This window comes from Sminthopsis crassicaudata, chromosome 1 (assembly GCF_048593235.1).
Source record: "Sminthopsis crassicaudata isolate SCR6 chromosome 1, ASM4859323v1, whole genome shotgun sequence".
Lineage (NCBI taxonomy): Eukaryota > Metazoa > Chordata > Mammalia > Dasyuromorphia > Dasyuridae > Sminthopsis > Sminthopsis crassicaudata.
Genome location: NC_133617.1, coordinates 399,884,799 through 399,899,014, shown reverse-complemented (window position 1 = coordinate 399,899,014; position 14,216 = coordinate 399,884,799). Strand labels below are relative to the sequence as shown.

Sequence of the window (14,216 nt, the reverse complement as noted above, 5' to 3'; positions counted from 1 at the left end):
GCACATTAGCATTCAATGTTGGAGCATAAGCTGAAATTATTTTCATAGTGGTCTTTTGCAAATACTTATTTTATAAGCACTATAATTGAAGATGATCATATATTTCATGTAGTGAAATGTCTTGTTTGAGGCAGATAGAGAAACTAACTTTTATCAGTTCCTGTCTTCTCTCAGAAGAGAGCCAGTATGCCTTCCTTTCATTTATTTGCAACCTTTTACTTCTTCTAGTTTCATTTATATCAAGAATATGAAGATGGATATCATTCAGTTCTTCCAATAGTCTATTTATTAGTCCTTGGACAATGAAATTGCATTTAGAGCACCAATGCCAGGTCACAGTCTATCTCAGAATTGGGTAGTTCTTACACCTTCTGTCATCTTTTTCACCGTTCTGATATCATCCTTGCAGAAGCAAAAGGGGAATTACTAAGGGTCATTTTACATTTTTTTTTGTTTGTTTCATAGATTGTCATAGCCAAAAAAAAAAATCATCACCAAACTATCAGTTTACTAGTGATAAACCTCTCTGTACTTAGCAAGTTTAATTGTCAGAAAGGAAACACAATCAAATTCTAGGGCTATGTGCCACCTAGAAATGCTCTATAGTAGATCTACATAACATGTTGGAGGCCTTCTTCTAAGACTTTTAACTTCCATCAATCAATTAAGAAATAAACTCAACACACATATATTTTCCTGCATAGTAGAATCCTTTAGTATTTGCTCTCTGCTCACATTGCCTTATAAAATCTATTATCCACTGATGCGGCCTTGGAGACCTAGGACTTTGGAGAGCACATAAAAGGACTGTGTGAAAAAAGCAAAACCAACTTTTTAGTGTATCTAGCCATTGTAAAACAAGGGTTGAGATGACCACCCTTCCCACAAAATTTTCAGAATCAAGAGATTTCTTGAGAAGCTAAAGCAAAATAAGATTTGCATGACATTAAAATCAAGTACAACTCAAAGAAGAAACAGGGACAGGCCAAAACCCAAGCTAAGTTTATAAGGAATTGCCAGCGTAATGAAGTAGCAACTTATTCCATACTAAGTTCAAACACCTTAGCATACTACAAACTCTGATAAGTAAATGCCAATGCCCTCCCATTCTGGAAGCTTTTGGTAAAGGTACAGACATTTTTTTTAAAACCCAAAAACTTGTTGAAGAGACTGTTCCTGCCTTTTTGGTTTTTTATAAATAGAGTTGATTGGTTCAGTAATAAATAGGCCCATGATATTAAAAAAGAAAAAAAGTTTCCTGAAAGTGTTTGTAGAATAACCATGTCTTATGAGCATGCTGCTTTTCTTTCTTTTCAAGCCAATAAAGTTACTTTCATGTCAAAGATAAACCACAAGCAATAGGAGGACTTTGCATCTAAAAAACCATTCCCCTATCAGAAAGATCAGAGGAGGAATGATTAAATTGTCCTATTCTCTGTAAGTCACCTAACTCTTTCTATAAGGCACTTGAAAGTATAAAGATAACTTCTAAGGACAAGATTTGCTGAGTGCAAGGAAATTTTCTGATCATTTGGATATCAGGGAACATGTGATAGGCATATTATCACTGTCCAACATGGCTATCAGATGCCCCAAAGGCTCACTGACCTATAAAGCTCATCCAAAGGAGTAGGGAATTCCTCTGATCAAGAACTTCACTTATGAAGGAAGACATTCAACATTTTAAATAGCCACATGTGCTATTTATGTGCAATAATGCACACAGATACACCTGACTCATTCACCTGCTATGTATAAAGAGGAAATAGGGCTTTTGAAATGCTTTCATTTCATGAGTTCTTGACATTTTAAAGTTGCAAATATATAACTATACTGTCATTTCTTCCAGTTAGGGTGTTTCTAAGTTTGGCATTCCTCAGATCTGGGTTTTTATAATACAGCGACTAAGCACATTCTTAGTAGATCTGAGGTACCTGGGTTCAATTCCCAGACATATTAGCAGGATGACTTTGGACAAGTAACCATTTTTTTCAACTTCTGTTTCCTTAATTGTAAATGGAGATGATAGAACTTGTACCACCTACCTCACAAAATTGTTGGTTGGTTTGATTACCTGAAAACACACACACACACACACACACACACACACACACACACACACACACACACACAAAAAGTGCTTTCTAAGTAGAAAGTTCAATTACATAAATATAAACTATTATCACAATGATGATAGTGATGATCATATTTTTACCTGTAAAAGAAAGATACAACTTCCAAATTAAACACACTTGGTGTTGCCTTGCACAGAGATTAATTGATTGTATGAAGTTGTTTTGCAATCTTAAAGGACTATATAAATGTGAATTACTGCTCTACTTTAAATATACCATTTCTAAGGCTAGCAGTTTTAGATAGCTCTCTCAGGAGTGTAAGCAATTCTGTATTTGTTTAGTTTCTTTCTATAATGTTGCTTTAATCATTTTTTTAAAGAGAGGGGGGAAATAATATTCCAAAATGGCCAAAGCAAGAGAAAATAATGTATGTGTACAAAAATATTTATAGTAGCTCTTTTTCTGATAGCAGAGAACTGGAATAAAAGAAATACCCATCAATTGGTGAATAGATGAACAAAATATGACATATGAATGTGATGGAATACTATTGTACTATAAGAAATGATGCAAGAGTAGAGAAGACTGGTAGAACTAGGAAGAACCATTCCAGACTGGTATGTATTGAAATAGAGTGAACCAAGGAGAACCAGGAGAACAATTTATACAATAACAACAACACTATTAAAAACCCCATTGAAAGACTGAAGAACTTTGATCAATGCAATTACCAACTATTATTCTAGGGAGCCCTTGATGATCTTTGCTACCCACCTCTTCACTGAAAGGTAATAGACTCAAAGGTGTAGAAGGAGTCATATATTTTTTGAGAACCTGGGGAATTAGGGAATTTGTTTTTGCTTGTTGTAAGGATTTTATTCCTTTCCCTCTTTCTGATTGGGATGGAAGGAGGGATAAGTATAGGTGAGAGAGAAAATAAATACAATTGGGGGGAAAAGTTCTCAAAAAAAAAAAAAAAGAAAAGAAATGTAAGAAAGCTAATTTTCCTGCTTAACTAAAGGGGGGGAAAAGATTGATTTAATCATTCATTTCCAAAAAGGTTTTGTTTTGTTTTGTTTTCCCAGCCTCTGCGTCCAAATAAGTGATCCCATTAATACATCTGCATTATTCTTTTATACCTTCTTTCTGGAAACTGATATAATGTCTCCAAGATAGAATGTAATATCTCTTAGTTTTTGTTTTTGTTTTTTTAAAGAAAGGAATGATTAAGTGTCCCCTTCCATATTCCTAAAGAAGTACACACATACAGACACACACACCCCCCCCCCTCATCTACTAAACTGAAATGAAGACTTAGCACATTTCTGAGCTGTTTAATTCTCCATTCCAGCTCTGAACTTCCACATTTAATGTAATGGTTTATTTATGGTTGCCCACATTCAGATGATCCTTTTATCTCATCTTTCCTCTACTCCACCACCACCACCCAGCACATTTGTAATCTGATGTTGCCTGTGTCCCATGTGGTCTTTCAGAAACATTGCTTTGTGGAATGTCATTTTGCTATGGCCACACTTTCCCTTCCTAATCCAATCTCCTCCTCTTCCCTCCCCCCTTTATTTGTGGCCAACCAGACAGTACACGCTGACATTTTAAATCACCTCAACTCTTGGCTTTCTTCCACCATGACAAGTTATTCCTGCCTTGTCTATGCTGTATATGTTTTGATGCAGGAGATCGTGACACTCGGATGCTCCACTCTGATCTCCCCTCTATGAGCTGCCAGGTAAGGCATGGAATATTCTTTGGGTTTTGGTAAGCATCTATGCAGCTCTCACAGATAGAATTTTGTTTTATACACATAAGTATTGTTAAGGGTATTGGGATGCTGCAGGGTATTTGTGTTGCTGGATATGAAGTAAAAAGAAAGGGAGAACAGAGAGGATTGAGTCTAAGGGGCGGGAGTGGGATGTCGGGCAGACTAGCAAGATGTACATGTGCCAGAAGCCCAGATGCTATGTGACCTGGGGAGCCCTTGGAGATGGTCTTGGCCCCAAAGTGGTTAGAGAATGGCAGCCTTCCAAAGCCATTGTAGCTTTTATTTAAATCCTGGTTAACAACTACAGCATGTCTTGTTGAGCGTGACTAGGTGGACTAACAGAAAATCCAAGTCCGCTCACTAACTATCCAATCAACTGAAAAGGCTGGAGGGGCAGAGCTTGGCAGCTCAGGAGATATTCTTTGACAAGGTTTTGGATTTTGTCAGAAGGGATAAAAAGCGGCGAAAAGTCAAATCAGACATTGCTTCATCCCAAGTTCCATTGTGTGTCTGTTGACGTCATGCTAGCGCCAATGCAAAAAAAAAAAAAAAAAAAAAAATGGAGATGGATCAGACTGAACAGAGACTTGTTTCTCTGTTCTCCTCAGCATGGGGCAAAATGTACTGTTTTCCCAATCTCCAAATGACTCCAGAATATTTGCTCAAGAATAAGTCTTGTTTGGAAAGTGGGAGGGGAGGACAAGAAAGGCATAATATTATATTCAATTTCATTGCATTTCTCCCTTTCATTCCTCTCTCCAAAACTTGAACCCCCAAACCAAAGCCTTTTCCCCTTCACCCCAAATATCTTCTCAAAGTCCATTGCTCTTAATCATATGAGAGATAAACAAAAGAGTTGTGAAATCCTTAATACAGGATTCCCGTTGGCATCCCCCACCTTCACTACTAGCCCAGGCATCTCCCATAAGAAACCAAAAGCAGTGGGACAGACATAGAGTATTCCTCTGTCGAACTTGGGCCAGCCTTGATGGCTGCTTGATTTTTTCTTATTCCCTAGCCTATTTTATTGTTGGCCCTGCCTATTCTTCTTTTTCTTTTGTTGGTTAGTTATTTGTCATCAGTTCAGTTTTTGAGCAATTTTTGTATTTTCCATGTGTATGCGCACGCACCCACCCACAGACGTGTATATGTCTGCTTTTGTTGCCCTGTTGCAAGAGAGATGGTTGTTTGGTAGCAGGGCGAGGGCTCCTTGCCAAGTCTGTCTAATTACAATTAAGCATATGCAGATTTGCCTCGTTTTCAGCTAATGACAGCTGCAAACAGTTATTTGTCATGCTCCCTGACTGTTGATTGGTGAAGGGAAAGACTAAGAGAGTATTGTGGGCTTATTTCCTTTGTGTTTCTATGTTCCTGGCTAGATGGTCATGGGGAAAATCATCCACGCAAACATTTCTCAGCTTTTGAGGATACCACGTTTTTGAACCAAGCTTTGTGGAGGGGAATCTAATGTAAATTTTGATATTCAAAAGAAAAGTGGGAGTTCTATTTGGAAGATCTTTCCTGAAATAAATATGATTGAAATAGGAGTTGCTAGCCTTTTTTATGTAACGTGGGCCCCTTGAACAGTCTGGAAAAACCCATGAACCCATTCTCAGAAAAGTGTTTTTAAATGTGTAAAATGAAATACAACTAATTTACAAAATAAAATATATAAAATACAATATAATTAAAACTAGAAAATAAATACAATAAAATGGATAAATAAATGAAGAAAATAAAATTGTAGAGTTACAAAGAAACCAATTATATTGAAATATCATTATCACTATTTTTTAAAATTTATGGACCTCTTATTTAGAGCCTCCTCCAGCAATAGGAATTAGGGAAAATTCCATAAGAATGAGTGATTAAAGGTATATTCTGAATATTCTCTGGTTTGTTTAGGAGAATGAATGAGGAAAAAAGCTGTTCCAAAAATCTATTCTAGTCTGTCTTTGAGAAGTTACTTGCATTAGTTTTCCCTAAATGATTAGCCAAAGGTTTACATCAAGAAATTATAGGTTCATAGACTCAGAGCTAGGAGGATTACAAATGGTGAAAGAACTAAATAAAAGCAGAATAGATCTCAGAGGCATTAGTCAATCAGTCCGTCAATAAACATTTATTAAATACCCATCATGTGTGTGGTCTAGGCCCTTCATTTTACAGTAGAGAAAACCAACATCCAAAGAAATAACGTGGAGGGTTCACATAGTTGTGAGTCATCTGGGTGGCTCAGTGGTTAGAATGCTGGGTCTGGTATCAAGACCTGAGTTCTAATCCAGTCTCAGAGACTTAACTAACTGTGTGACCCTGAACAAGTATAAGATTAATCTAGGTTTGGAATTTGCATTTAATAAGTATAGTCTTAAAGAGGGTAGGTACAATTTTATTACCACTCAGAACCTTGATTTAAATAATACATAAGAGAAGAAGAAACTCATAGCACAAAAGTAATATACAATTAACAAATACAATGGCCAGTATAAAAAAACAAACAAACCATCAACATACAACATACATCATCACCTCTCTAAGGAAGCACCACCATCTGAATTCCTTGGCTGGGAGGACTCCTGGTCACAGCTATTCAGAGTCTCGAGTTAGAGCTATTGCTAGTCAAGTTTGTACAAGATTTCCTAGCCCAAATACTCAAAGTTCCTTTCCACTAAGGGGTTGTTTGTTATAGGCTGACAACAAAGAAGGAACTACACTAAATATTCTCATTTGATATGTGGCTCTTGAGACAAAGCAGTCCCCTCAGATACAGGATGCTCCATCACAAGAAGCCCACCAAAGAGAATATTTGTTCATTCCTTTAGGGGAATTGTGTTTACTCAAAGAACTGGCCAGGTTTCCAGGATAAACATAGGCCTTCAATAACAGATAATCATTGATGGCCTTCCTTCCTTTATGTTTTTCCAGGAATTCCACCATATAACTGTTAGCACATTCTCATTTTCTCAGCAAAAAGTTACACAAAAAACATGACTGAGACTTACTTAAGATTCCTTACAATAAATGACTTCATTCCTGTTTGCCTCAGTTTCCTCAACTGCAAAGTGAAGATAATAACATCACCAACCATGCAAGATTGTTTTAAAGATCCAATATGAAAATATCTGTAAAGCATCTAACATATAATAGGTTGCTATATAAATGTTTATTTCATTCCCCTCACAAGTAGTAAATATCAAAATTTATATGAGAACTATCTGGCTGTATTATTTTCACTTAATTTCCTTAGGCCTCAGTTTCTCTATTTATATAATGAGGAAGTTGGTTCTAATGTTCCTTCCCAGGTCTGTCATTCTGTCAATATTATTGAATTGTGGTTGTTGTTGAGTAGACTACTCAAGTTCTACTCTTCATACCCCATTCAGGGTTTTTCTTGGCCGAGATACTGGAGTGACTTGCCATTTCCTTCTCCAACTCATTTTATAGATGAGGAAACTGAGGCAAAAAAAGGTTAAGTGACTTGCCCTGGATCACAAAGCTAGTAGCTAGATTTGACTTCCTGTTCTCCTGATTCCAGGGCAGGCACTCTGCTTAGTTTATTGACTATATTAATCTGTATATTAATTTCTTGCTGAAAAATCTATTATAACACCTTTCCTTGCCCACCTTTTCCAAATTTGTGGGGTCAGTACAGTTGTCATAGAGCTTCAATTACTTGAAAAGAAAACTATGTTGGTGGCCCCAGATTGGCAGCAAGGAGATGTTGTTAGTGTTGGCTCAACAATGAATAAGAAAGGAAACGGGAGCTATAAACTTAAAATGTGCCTTTGGGTATTCTGGGGACATCTTTGTAGCTCAGGGTAATGAGGAGTTACAGAGGGAGGGTCTCTTGATAATAACAACAATAAAAGTGATCATTAAAATAGCACTTTAATATTCTCAAAGCCTTTTACAAATATTATCTAAGTTGGCATGGTCTATTATTAATTCCATTTTGCAGATGGGGAGAGGGTGAGAAAGATTATATTATTTGTCCCAGGTCACAGCTAAGTGACCAAAGCAAGATTTGAATTCAGGTCTTTCTGATTCCAAGTCCAATATTGTAATCCACTACAACACCCAGCTACCTCTGACTGCAGTATAGCAAATGTCCTGACAACATGGTGCCCATGTTGTAGTTGCCTCTGGTAATATCTGGGAATTTCAACCAGGATGTTTTCTCTTATGTCTCAAAGATTTATATTGTAAATAGGTGCAAATTTAAATGAAAGAGAAATGCTCTGAGAAACAAAAATTGGGAGTGCAGGTTTGCTCCAGAGAGCCTATTAATGCTTCACATGAATCTCTTTCTCTCTCCCTTCCCCAACTTTTCCTTTTCCATTGAAGAACTATTTGTTCTATTCTACGGGAAGGAAAAAAAGAGAAATTATTATTCTTTCGCTTGGAATCCCCAGATCTGGAGTCAGTAGCCTTCTCTACCATTTACTGTATCACCATTTAGCTATAAGATCTTAAAAATTACTTAATTGTTGTTCAATTGTTGTCTGTCATGTCCAACTTTTCATGACACTATTTGGGGTTTTCTTGGCAAAGCTAATGGAGGGGTTTACCATTTTCTTCTCCAGCTCATTTTACAAATAGGGTGAAGTGAATTGCCCAGGGTCACACAGTTAGGAAGCTCTGAGACCAGATCTGAATTCAGGAAGATGAATCTTTCTGATTCCAAGCCCAACACTCTATCCACTACATCACCTTAGCTGCCATTTATTCCTCAGCCACTCATCATCTCTCTGAGCCTCTAATTCTTCATCTGTAAGATGAGGGAAGTTAGACCTGGCAATTGCTAAGGTTCCTTCTAGTTCTTAAGGTGTCTGCTTTTGGTGACACCTTCACCAAGGGCCTGCAGTAGGCAGAGGGTGTGCCAACGGAGATAGCTGGATGGCTCAGTGGTTAAAGCATGGCCCAGAATCAGGAGAATCTGAATTCAAATCTGCCTTCAAACACTTATTATCAATGTAACCCTAGAGAAGGCATTTAATTCCAATTGCCAAAGAGAGAGAGTATTCATTCTTATTAATTTTATCAGGATTTTCTGTATGGCTAGCTTCAAAGGAAACTGAGAGGTTTCTCCCTAGCTTAGAGCTAGGGATTGAGATTTCAAGGACAAGGTCAAAAATGGGAGAAAGAGGAGGTTTTCATTTCTTTGTCATGCAGCAAAGAATAACTTCAAGAATAATAGCACCACTCCACCTCCACCCCCATCCTCCACTCCTCATAATTTGACAGACATATTAAAATTTTAAGGGCCAGGAAAGCCCAAAGGACTGCCTCCCCTCCCACCATTTAACTTGGCCCAGAAATAAAACTGGTATAGCTCAATCCAGTTCTTTAATGAGGAGATACTTTGTTACCACCACATTCAGGAGTTTTTCCCAAAGCCAGCCTTGTCAGTAGGTAACAATGCATCCAGCTTAACAACTCTGTTGGCTGCAAATAGTGCCAAAGTATGTGTTTTGTCTTTACTATCTGTTCAGCTTTCATTTTGCCCCTGCTCTGAAAGACAAATCAATTATACAAAGGCAAAGTGCATGCAGCTACCAAGTAGAAACTCATCATCTGTGACTTATTCACCAAACTCACCTCATCTTCCCAGTCTAAAAAGGCAGGAGCAGAAACTATGTCCCACTAACTGAACATACATGGCCCCATAAACTAAGGTATCAGGGTCATATTGAGATTTGATCAGAATCTCTGGACATATGGGAAGTTTATGATTAGTTGGGAACATGAGGAAGGGAGTAAGTCTAAGGATATCTATGGGGACACAAAACCAATGAAATTGCTTCAGAGTGAAGTAGGCCATCCCCAAAGGGGAGACCTCTCTGGGAAACAGCAGTTTCCCCTTCTTCAGGAACCTCTCTTGCTCCACACAGGCACTCCATAAAGGGACAGATAGAACTCAAATGCAGACATGCCTGGGAAAAATATTCCCTGAGGTTTTTTCCCTATCTTTTCCTTTTACCTTATCTTCCTTTGATTCCTCTTTCCTTTCTCTTCCTTTCTATATCTTGTGCCCAATTCAACCCACATTTAAAAATCATTTTAGACAATGTCAGTCTCTGAAAATGAGGAAAGGCTTATGTTCTTTATTTTAAAAAAAAAATAGATTGTAGATGTATAAACTGTATCAGATTGCTTGCCATCTTGGGCAGAGAAGGGAAAAGAAGGGAGGGGAAAATGGAAATCAAAATCTTATAAAAGTGAGTGTTGAAAACTATATATAAAATTGGAAAAAACAAAATACTATTAAGAAAAAAATATCATGTAGTATATATGTTTGTTTCTGAACCAACCAAGCCATAGTCTATGAAAACAAAAGAGCAGGAGTAGTCTCTTCAACACTAGGTTGTTGTGTGTTGTTTTCATATTTGCACTATTGCAGACAAATTTCCAAAATGAAAGGGTAGTGTAATGACTTCTTTTTTGGAAGTGGTGGCAAGATAAAGTGTTTATACTTGGTAGATAGTGAATTTGCAAGATACCATCACAGTAGAGTTTCTGGATAACTGAGTTTGATACTTCTTCAATAAACTCCTCTTTGAGTTATATCTAATCTTATTGGCAGTGTAAATATAAAGCCACTGAAAGAGCAGGACAATTTTGTGTCTGTTTCTTTATAAGATACCTCTTGACCCTGAAAATCTTGTGGAAAAATACAGGAGGATACCACTATACTTGGCAGGCTCTTTATTTTTGCCATGCCTAAAACCAGAATGTAGAATTTATTTGACATACAGAATTTTATTTTTGAGAGAGCAGGTGATAGTACTAAGTTCTATGGTCTGAGCCATAATACTTCATACTTACTTGGAAGAAGAGAAAAAGCATAATGGAAGGGGGTGTCCTAGCTCAGGAATTTAGCACCAGTTTCAGCTCTGTCATTCTTTTCTTCTTTTCTGCAACTGAGACTATACAATAGGAGAGAATAAAGATGTTTTTAGCAGTGTGGCCTCTATAGAACTCTGTGTGTGTGTGTGTGTGTGTGTGTGTGTGTGTGTGTGTGTGTGTGTGTGTGTAGACAGAAAGATAGAGAGGAATATAAACAAAGAGAGACAAAATCAGAGACATGAAATAAAGGTGATGATTAATGAAAGCAAAATAACAAGGAATGGAGGCAAGATGGAGGGGAAAAGACAAGTCTCTGCCTACGGTATCCCCAAAAGTGCTCCAGAAATTTTCATGTCTCAAAACAAATTCTAGAGTGGCAGAACCCATAAAAGGATAAAACGGAGCCATTTTTAGCTCAAAATATCTTACAAGATCAATAGGAAAGATCTCTTGAATCATAGTAAGAATAGAAATGCAATCCATCACAGGTGCCCTCCAGAAAATCAGAAGTAGACCTTAGGGGTAGTTGAATTAGTCAGGGCAGCAATGGTGTCCAGACCTCTCAGGCCCCCAGAGAATAAAGGACTCATACAACTGCTTAGAAGGAGGTTAAAGGGGTCTCCTGACTAGCAATAGAATTGGACTCAGTTGTAACATCCATATTTAGCTCTGGGTCACAATCCTTGGTCTCAGTCCCAGAATGAGGAGAAGTACTAGCACATCAGAGCTTGTGGCCACAGGGGAACTGGAACCCTTGTCACAGTTCCAGAGTAGAAAAGAATGCTTGTGGTAACAGCACAGGCCAGGAAAGTAGCTAACATATCTCTCCCTAGGTCATACCAGCTTGGAAGAACCAAAAACTTGCAGGTTGTCAAAATCATCTCTGAAACAGCTGTACAAAAAAAAAAATCCCTGAAGCTTAGGATAGTATCCCCTCCATTCCAGAAGCAGAGGCTTTCTTTATCAAGAAATAGACTAGAAAATGAGCAAACGACCTAAAAAGATCCTACCATGGTGAAAGGGAAGAGCAAAACACAAACTCATAAAAAGACCACAAAGTTTAAACTGCTCCCTCTAAAGCCTCAAAGAAAAATATGAATTGATATTAAATCATGGAAGAGCTCAAAAAGGGTTTTTTAAATCAAATAAGAGAGGTAGAAGGGAAATTGGGAAGAGAAATGAAAGCAATGCAAAAAAATCATGAAAAAAAGTCAACAGCTTGGTAAAGGAGGCACAAAAAAAATTGAAGAAAATAACACTTTAAAAAACTGAAAAATAGCACAAAAAGGTTCAATGAATAGAACAATGCTTTGAAAAGCAGAATTCACCAAATGATACAAAAATTCACTGAAGAAAATAATTCCCTAAAAATTAGAATTGGACAAGAGAAAGTTAATGACTTTATAAGGTACCAAGAAACAATAAAACAAAATCAATAGAAGAAAACAGAAAAAAAATGTGAAATATATCACTGAAAAAAAATGACTGACCTAGAAAATAGAACCAGAAGAGATAATTTAAGTGTTAGATTACCTGAAAACTATGATTTAAAAAAGAGCCTAGACTTCATATTTCTTTTTTTCTTTTCTTATGATTTTTTAATTTTGTTTTTAAAACAGAGTAGAAGAAAAACAAACAGAAAAGGAAAATAAAACAAAATATTGCCATGTGCCCAACAGAGCATCAGGGAGGATTCAAAATATATATAATACACACATAAATATTCACATACATACAGACCAACACACATATACATGTCTATATACACACATACATAGAGCAACATGGATATAGCTACACGTACACAGACACATATACATATACACATTTACCCATATATAAACATGCCTCTAAAACAATATTAGTATGACTGACATATACATCTCTCTTTCTTGATTAAATCTTTAATTCTGGCTTTGTCTAAGAACAATGGTTAGTAGCCATACTTTTTTCCCTAATAAATTCTAAATTCTGATCCTTGTAGTACATATATATCTTCTTTCCTATCCTTGCTAACTTTTCTGTTTCAATTCTGTTCCTTAACTTGCCTTGCTATTACTTAACTTCCTCCCATCTATGGATCCCTCACTTGTCTTCTTCCCCCACCTTTTGCTTCCTCCTCTGTGATGTTCTGTTTCTCTAAATCATAATCGTTCTCTTGGGGGCAGGTTTCTTGGGGAGCTTCTGGAGGCAGTCTTAGTTTCAGTTCAGTTCAATAATCCCAAAATGCAGCCAGGAGTTAAAGTCCTTTACTGTCTCTTTCCAAATCTTATCTCCAGATCCTTTATTTTCTTCTTCAAGTCTTGTCTCCTTTACTTGGGGTTCATCTAGTTTTCTTAGAGCTCTCTCTCTCTCTCTCTCTCTCTCTCTCTCTCTCTCTCTCTCTCTCTCTCTCTCTCTCTCTCTCTCTCTCTCTCTCTCTCTCTCTCTCTCTCTCTCTCTCTCTCTCTCTCTCTCTCTCTCTCTCTCTCTCTCTCTCTCTCTCTCTCTCTCTCTCTCTCTCTCCCTCCCTCCCTCTTCCTCTCTCTCTCTCTCTCTCTCTCTCTCTCTCTCTCTCTCTCTCTCTCTCTCTCTCTCTCTCTCTCTCTCTCTCTCGTTCCCAAGAGCTCCTGTCCCAGTGTCTCCAGCCAGCATGAAAGTCAAAATTGGACTGAAATCTTGACTCCTCATCCCAGAGAGTGGACTTTTATGTGCTCTCTAAAGGTGTGAGTCTAATGTGTGGACCAATAAGCAAACTCCTTTAAAGATGTAAACTCCTTTAAAGGTTTGAACTCCTATAAAGGTGTGAACTAAGTACATAAGTACCTTGTAAGAATCCTAACACTCCTCCACCCATCCCTTCCCCCTTACTACTTTATAAATTTTGGAGGGTGCTATACACTTCATGATAAATATGTAATGTTGCCTATTTAAACCATTCCTGATGTGAGTAGATTTTCAGAGCTACAAGTTCTCCACCCCCCCCATGCCTCTGTGTCTATTCTTCCTCTGCACCTCATTTGTATTATACAATTACTATTTTTTACCTTTTCCTAGACAGTTTTACTTTTTAGACACAGATCATACTCAGCTCTGTCCCAACCTTTCTTTTGAACTACCTAATTACTGATGTCAATCTTAAACATATGACTTACATTTCTATGTAAAAAACAAACAATTTGTCCGTATTAAGTTTCTTGAAATTGCTCTTTAATATTGGCTCATATGTTAAATTTTCCATTAAGTTCAGGTTTGATTGAAAAAAGACCTGAAATTTGCAAATTTGTTGAATGTCCATTTTTTTATTCAATATTATCAATAATTTGCTGGATATGATATTTTTGGCTACAGGCCTAGTTCTTATGATTCCAAGACCTGTAGTCTTTTATTGTGGCTATTGATAAGTCCTGTATAATTCTAATGGTAGTGACAGCATATTTGAATTGCTTTTTTTCTTGTTTCTTGCAAAATTTTCTCTTTGATCCAGAGGGTTTGAAATTCCTATGTGTTTTTCACAAAGGATCTCCTTGAGGTGG

The 14,216-nt window shown here is 37.2% G+C and overlaps 1 protein-coding gene across 1 annotated transcript in view; it reads left to right on the top strand.

Moving 5' to 3' along the window:
• The first annotated feature begins 3,580 nt into the window (after positions 1-3,580).
• Positions 3,581-14,216, top strand: part of TNRC6A (trinucleotide repeat containing adaptor 6A) — a 335,273-nt gene continuing 324,637 nt past the window's right edge. Inside the window, 1 exon segment of the mRNA XM_074280016.1 lies at positions 3,581-3,822. Within this exon segment, the coding sequence (XP_074136117.1) occupies positions 3,787-3,822 (36 nt within the window). The 5' untranslated portion in view covers positions 3,581-3,786.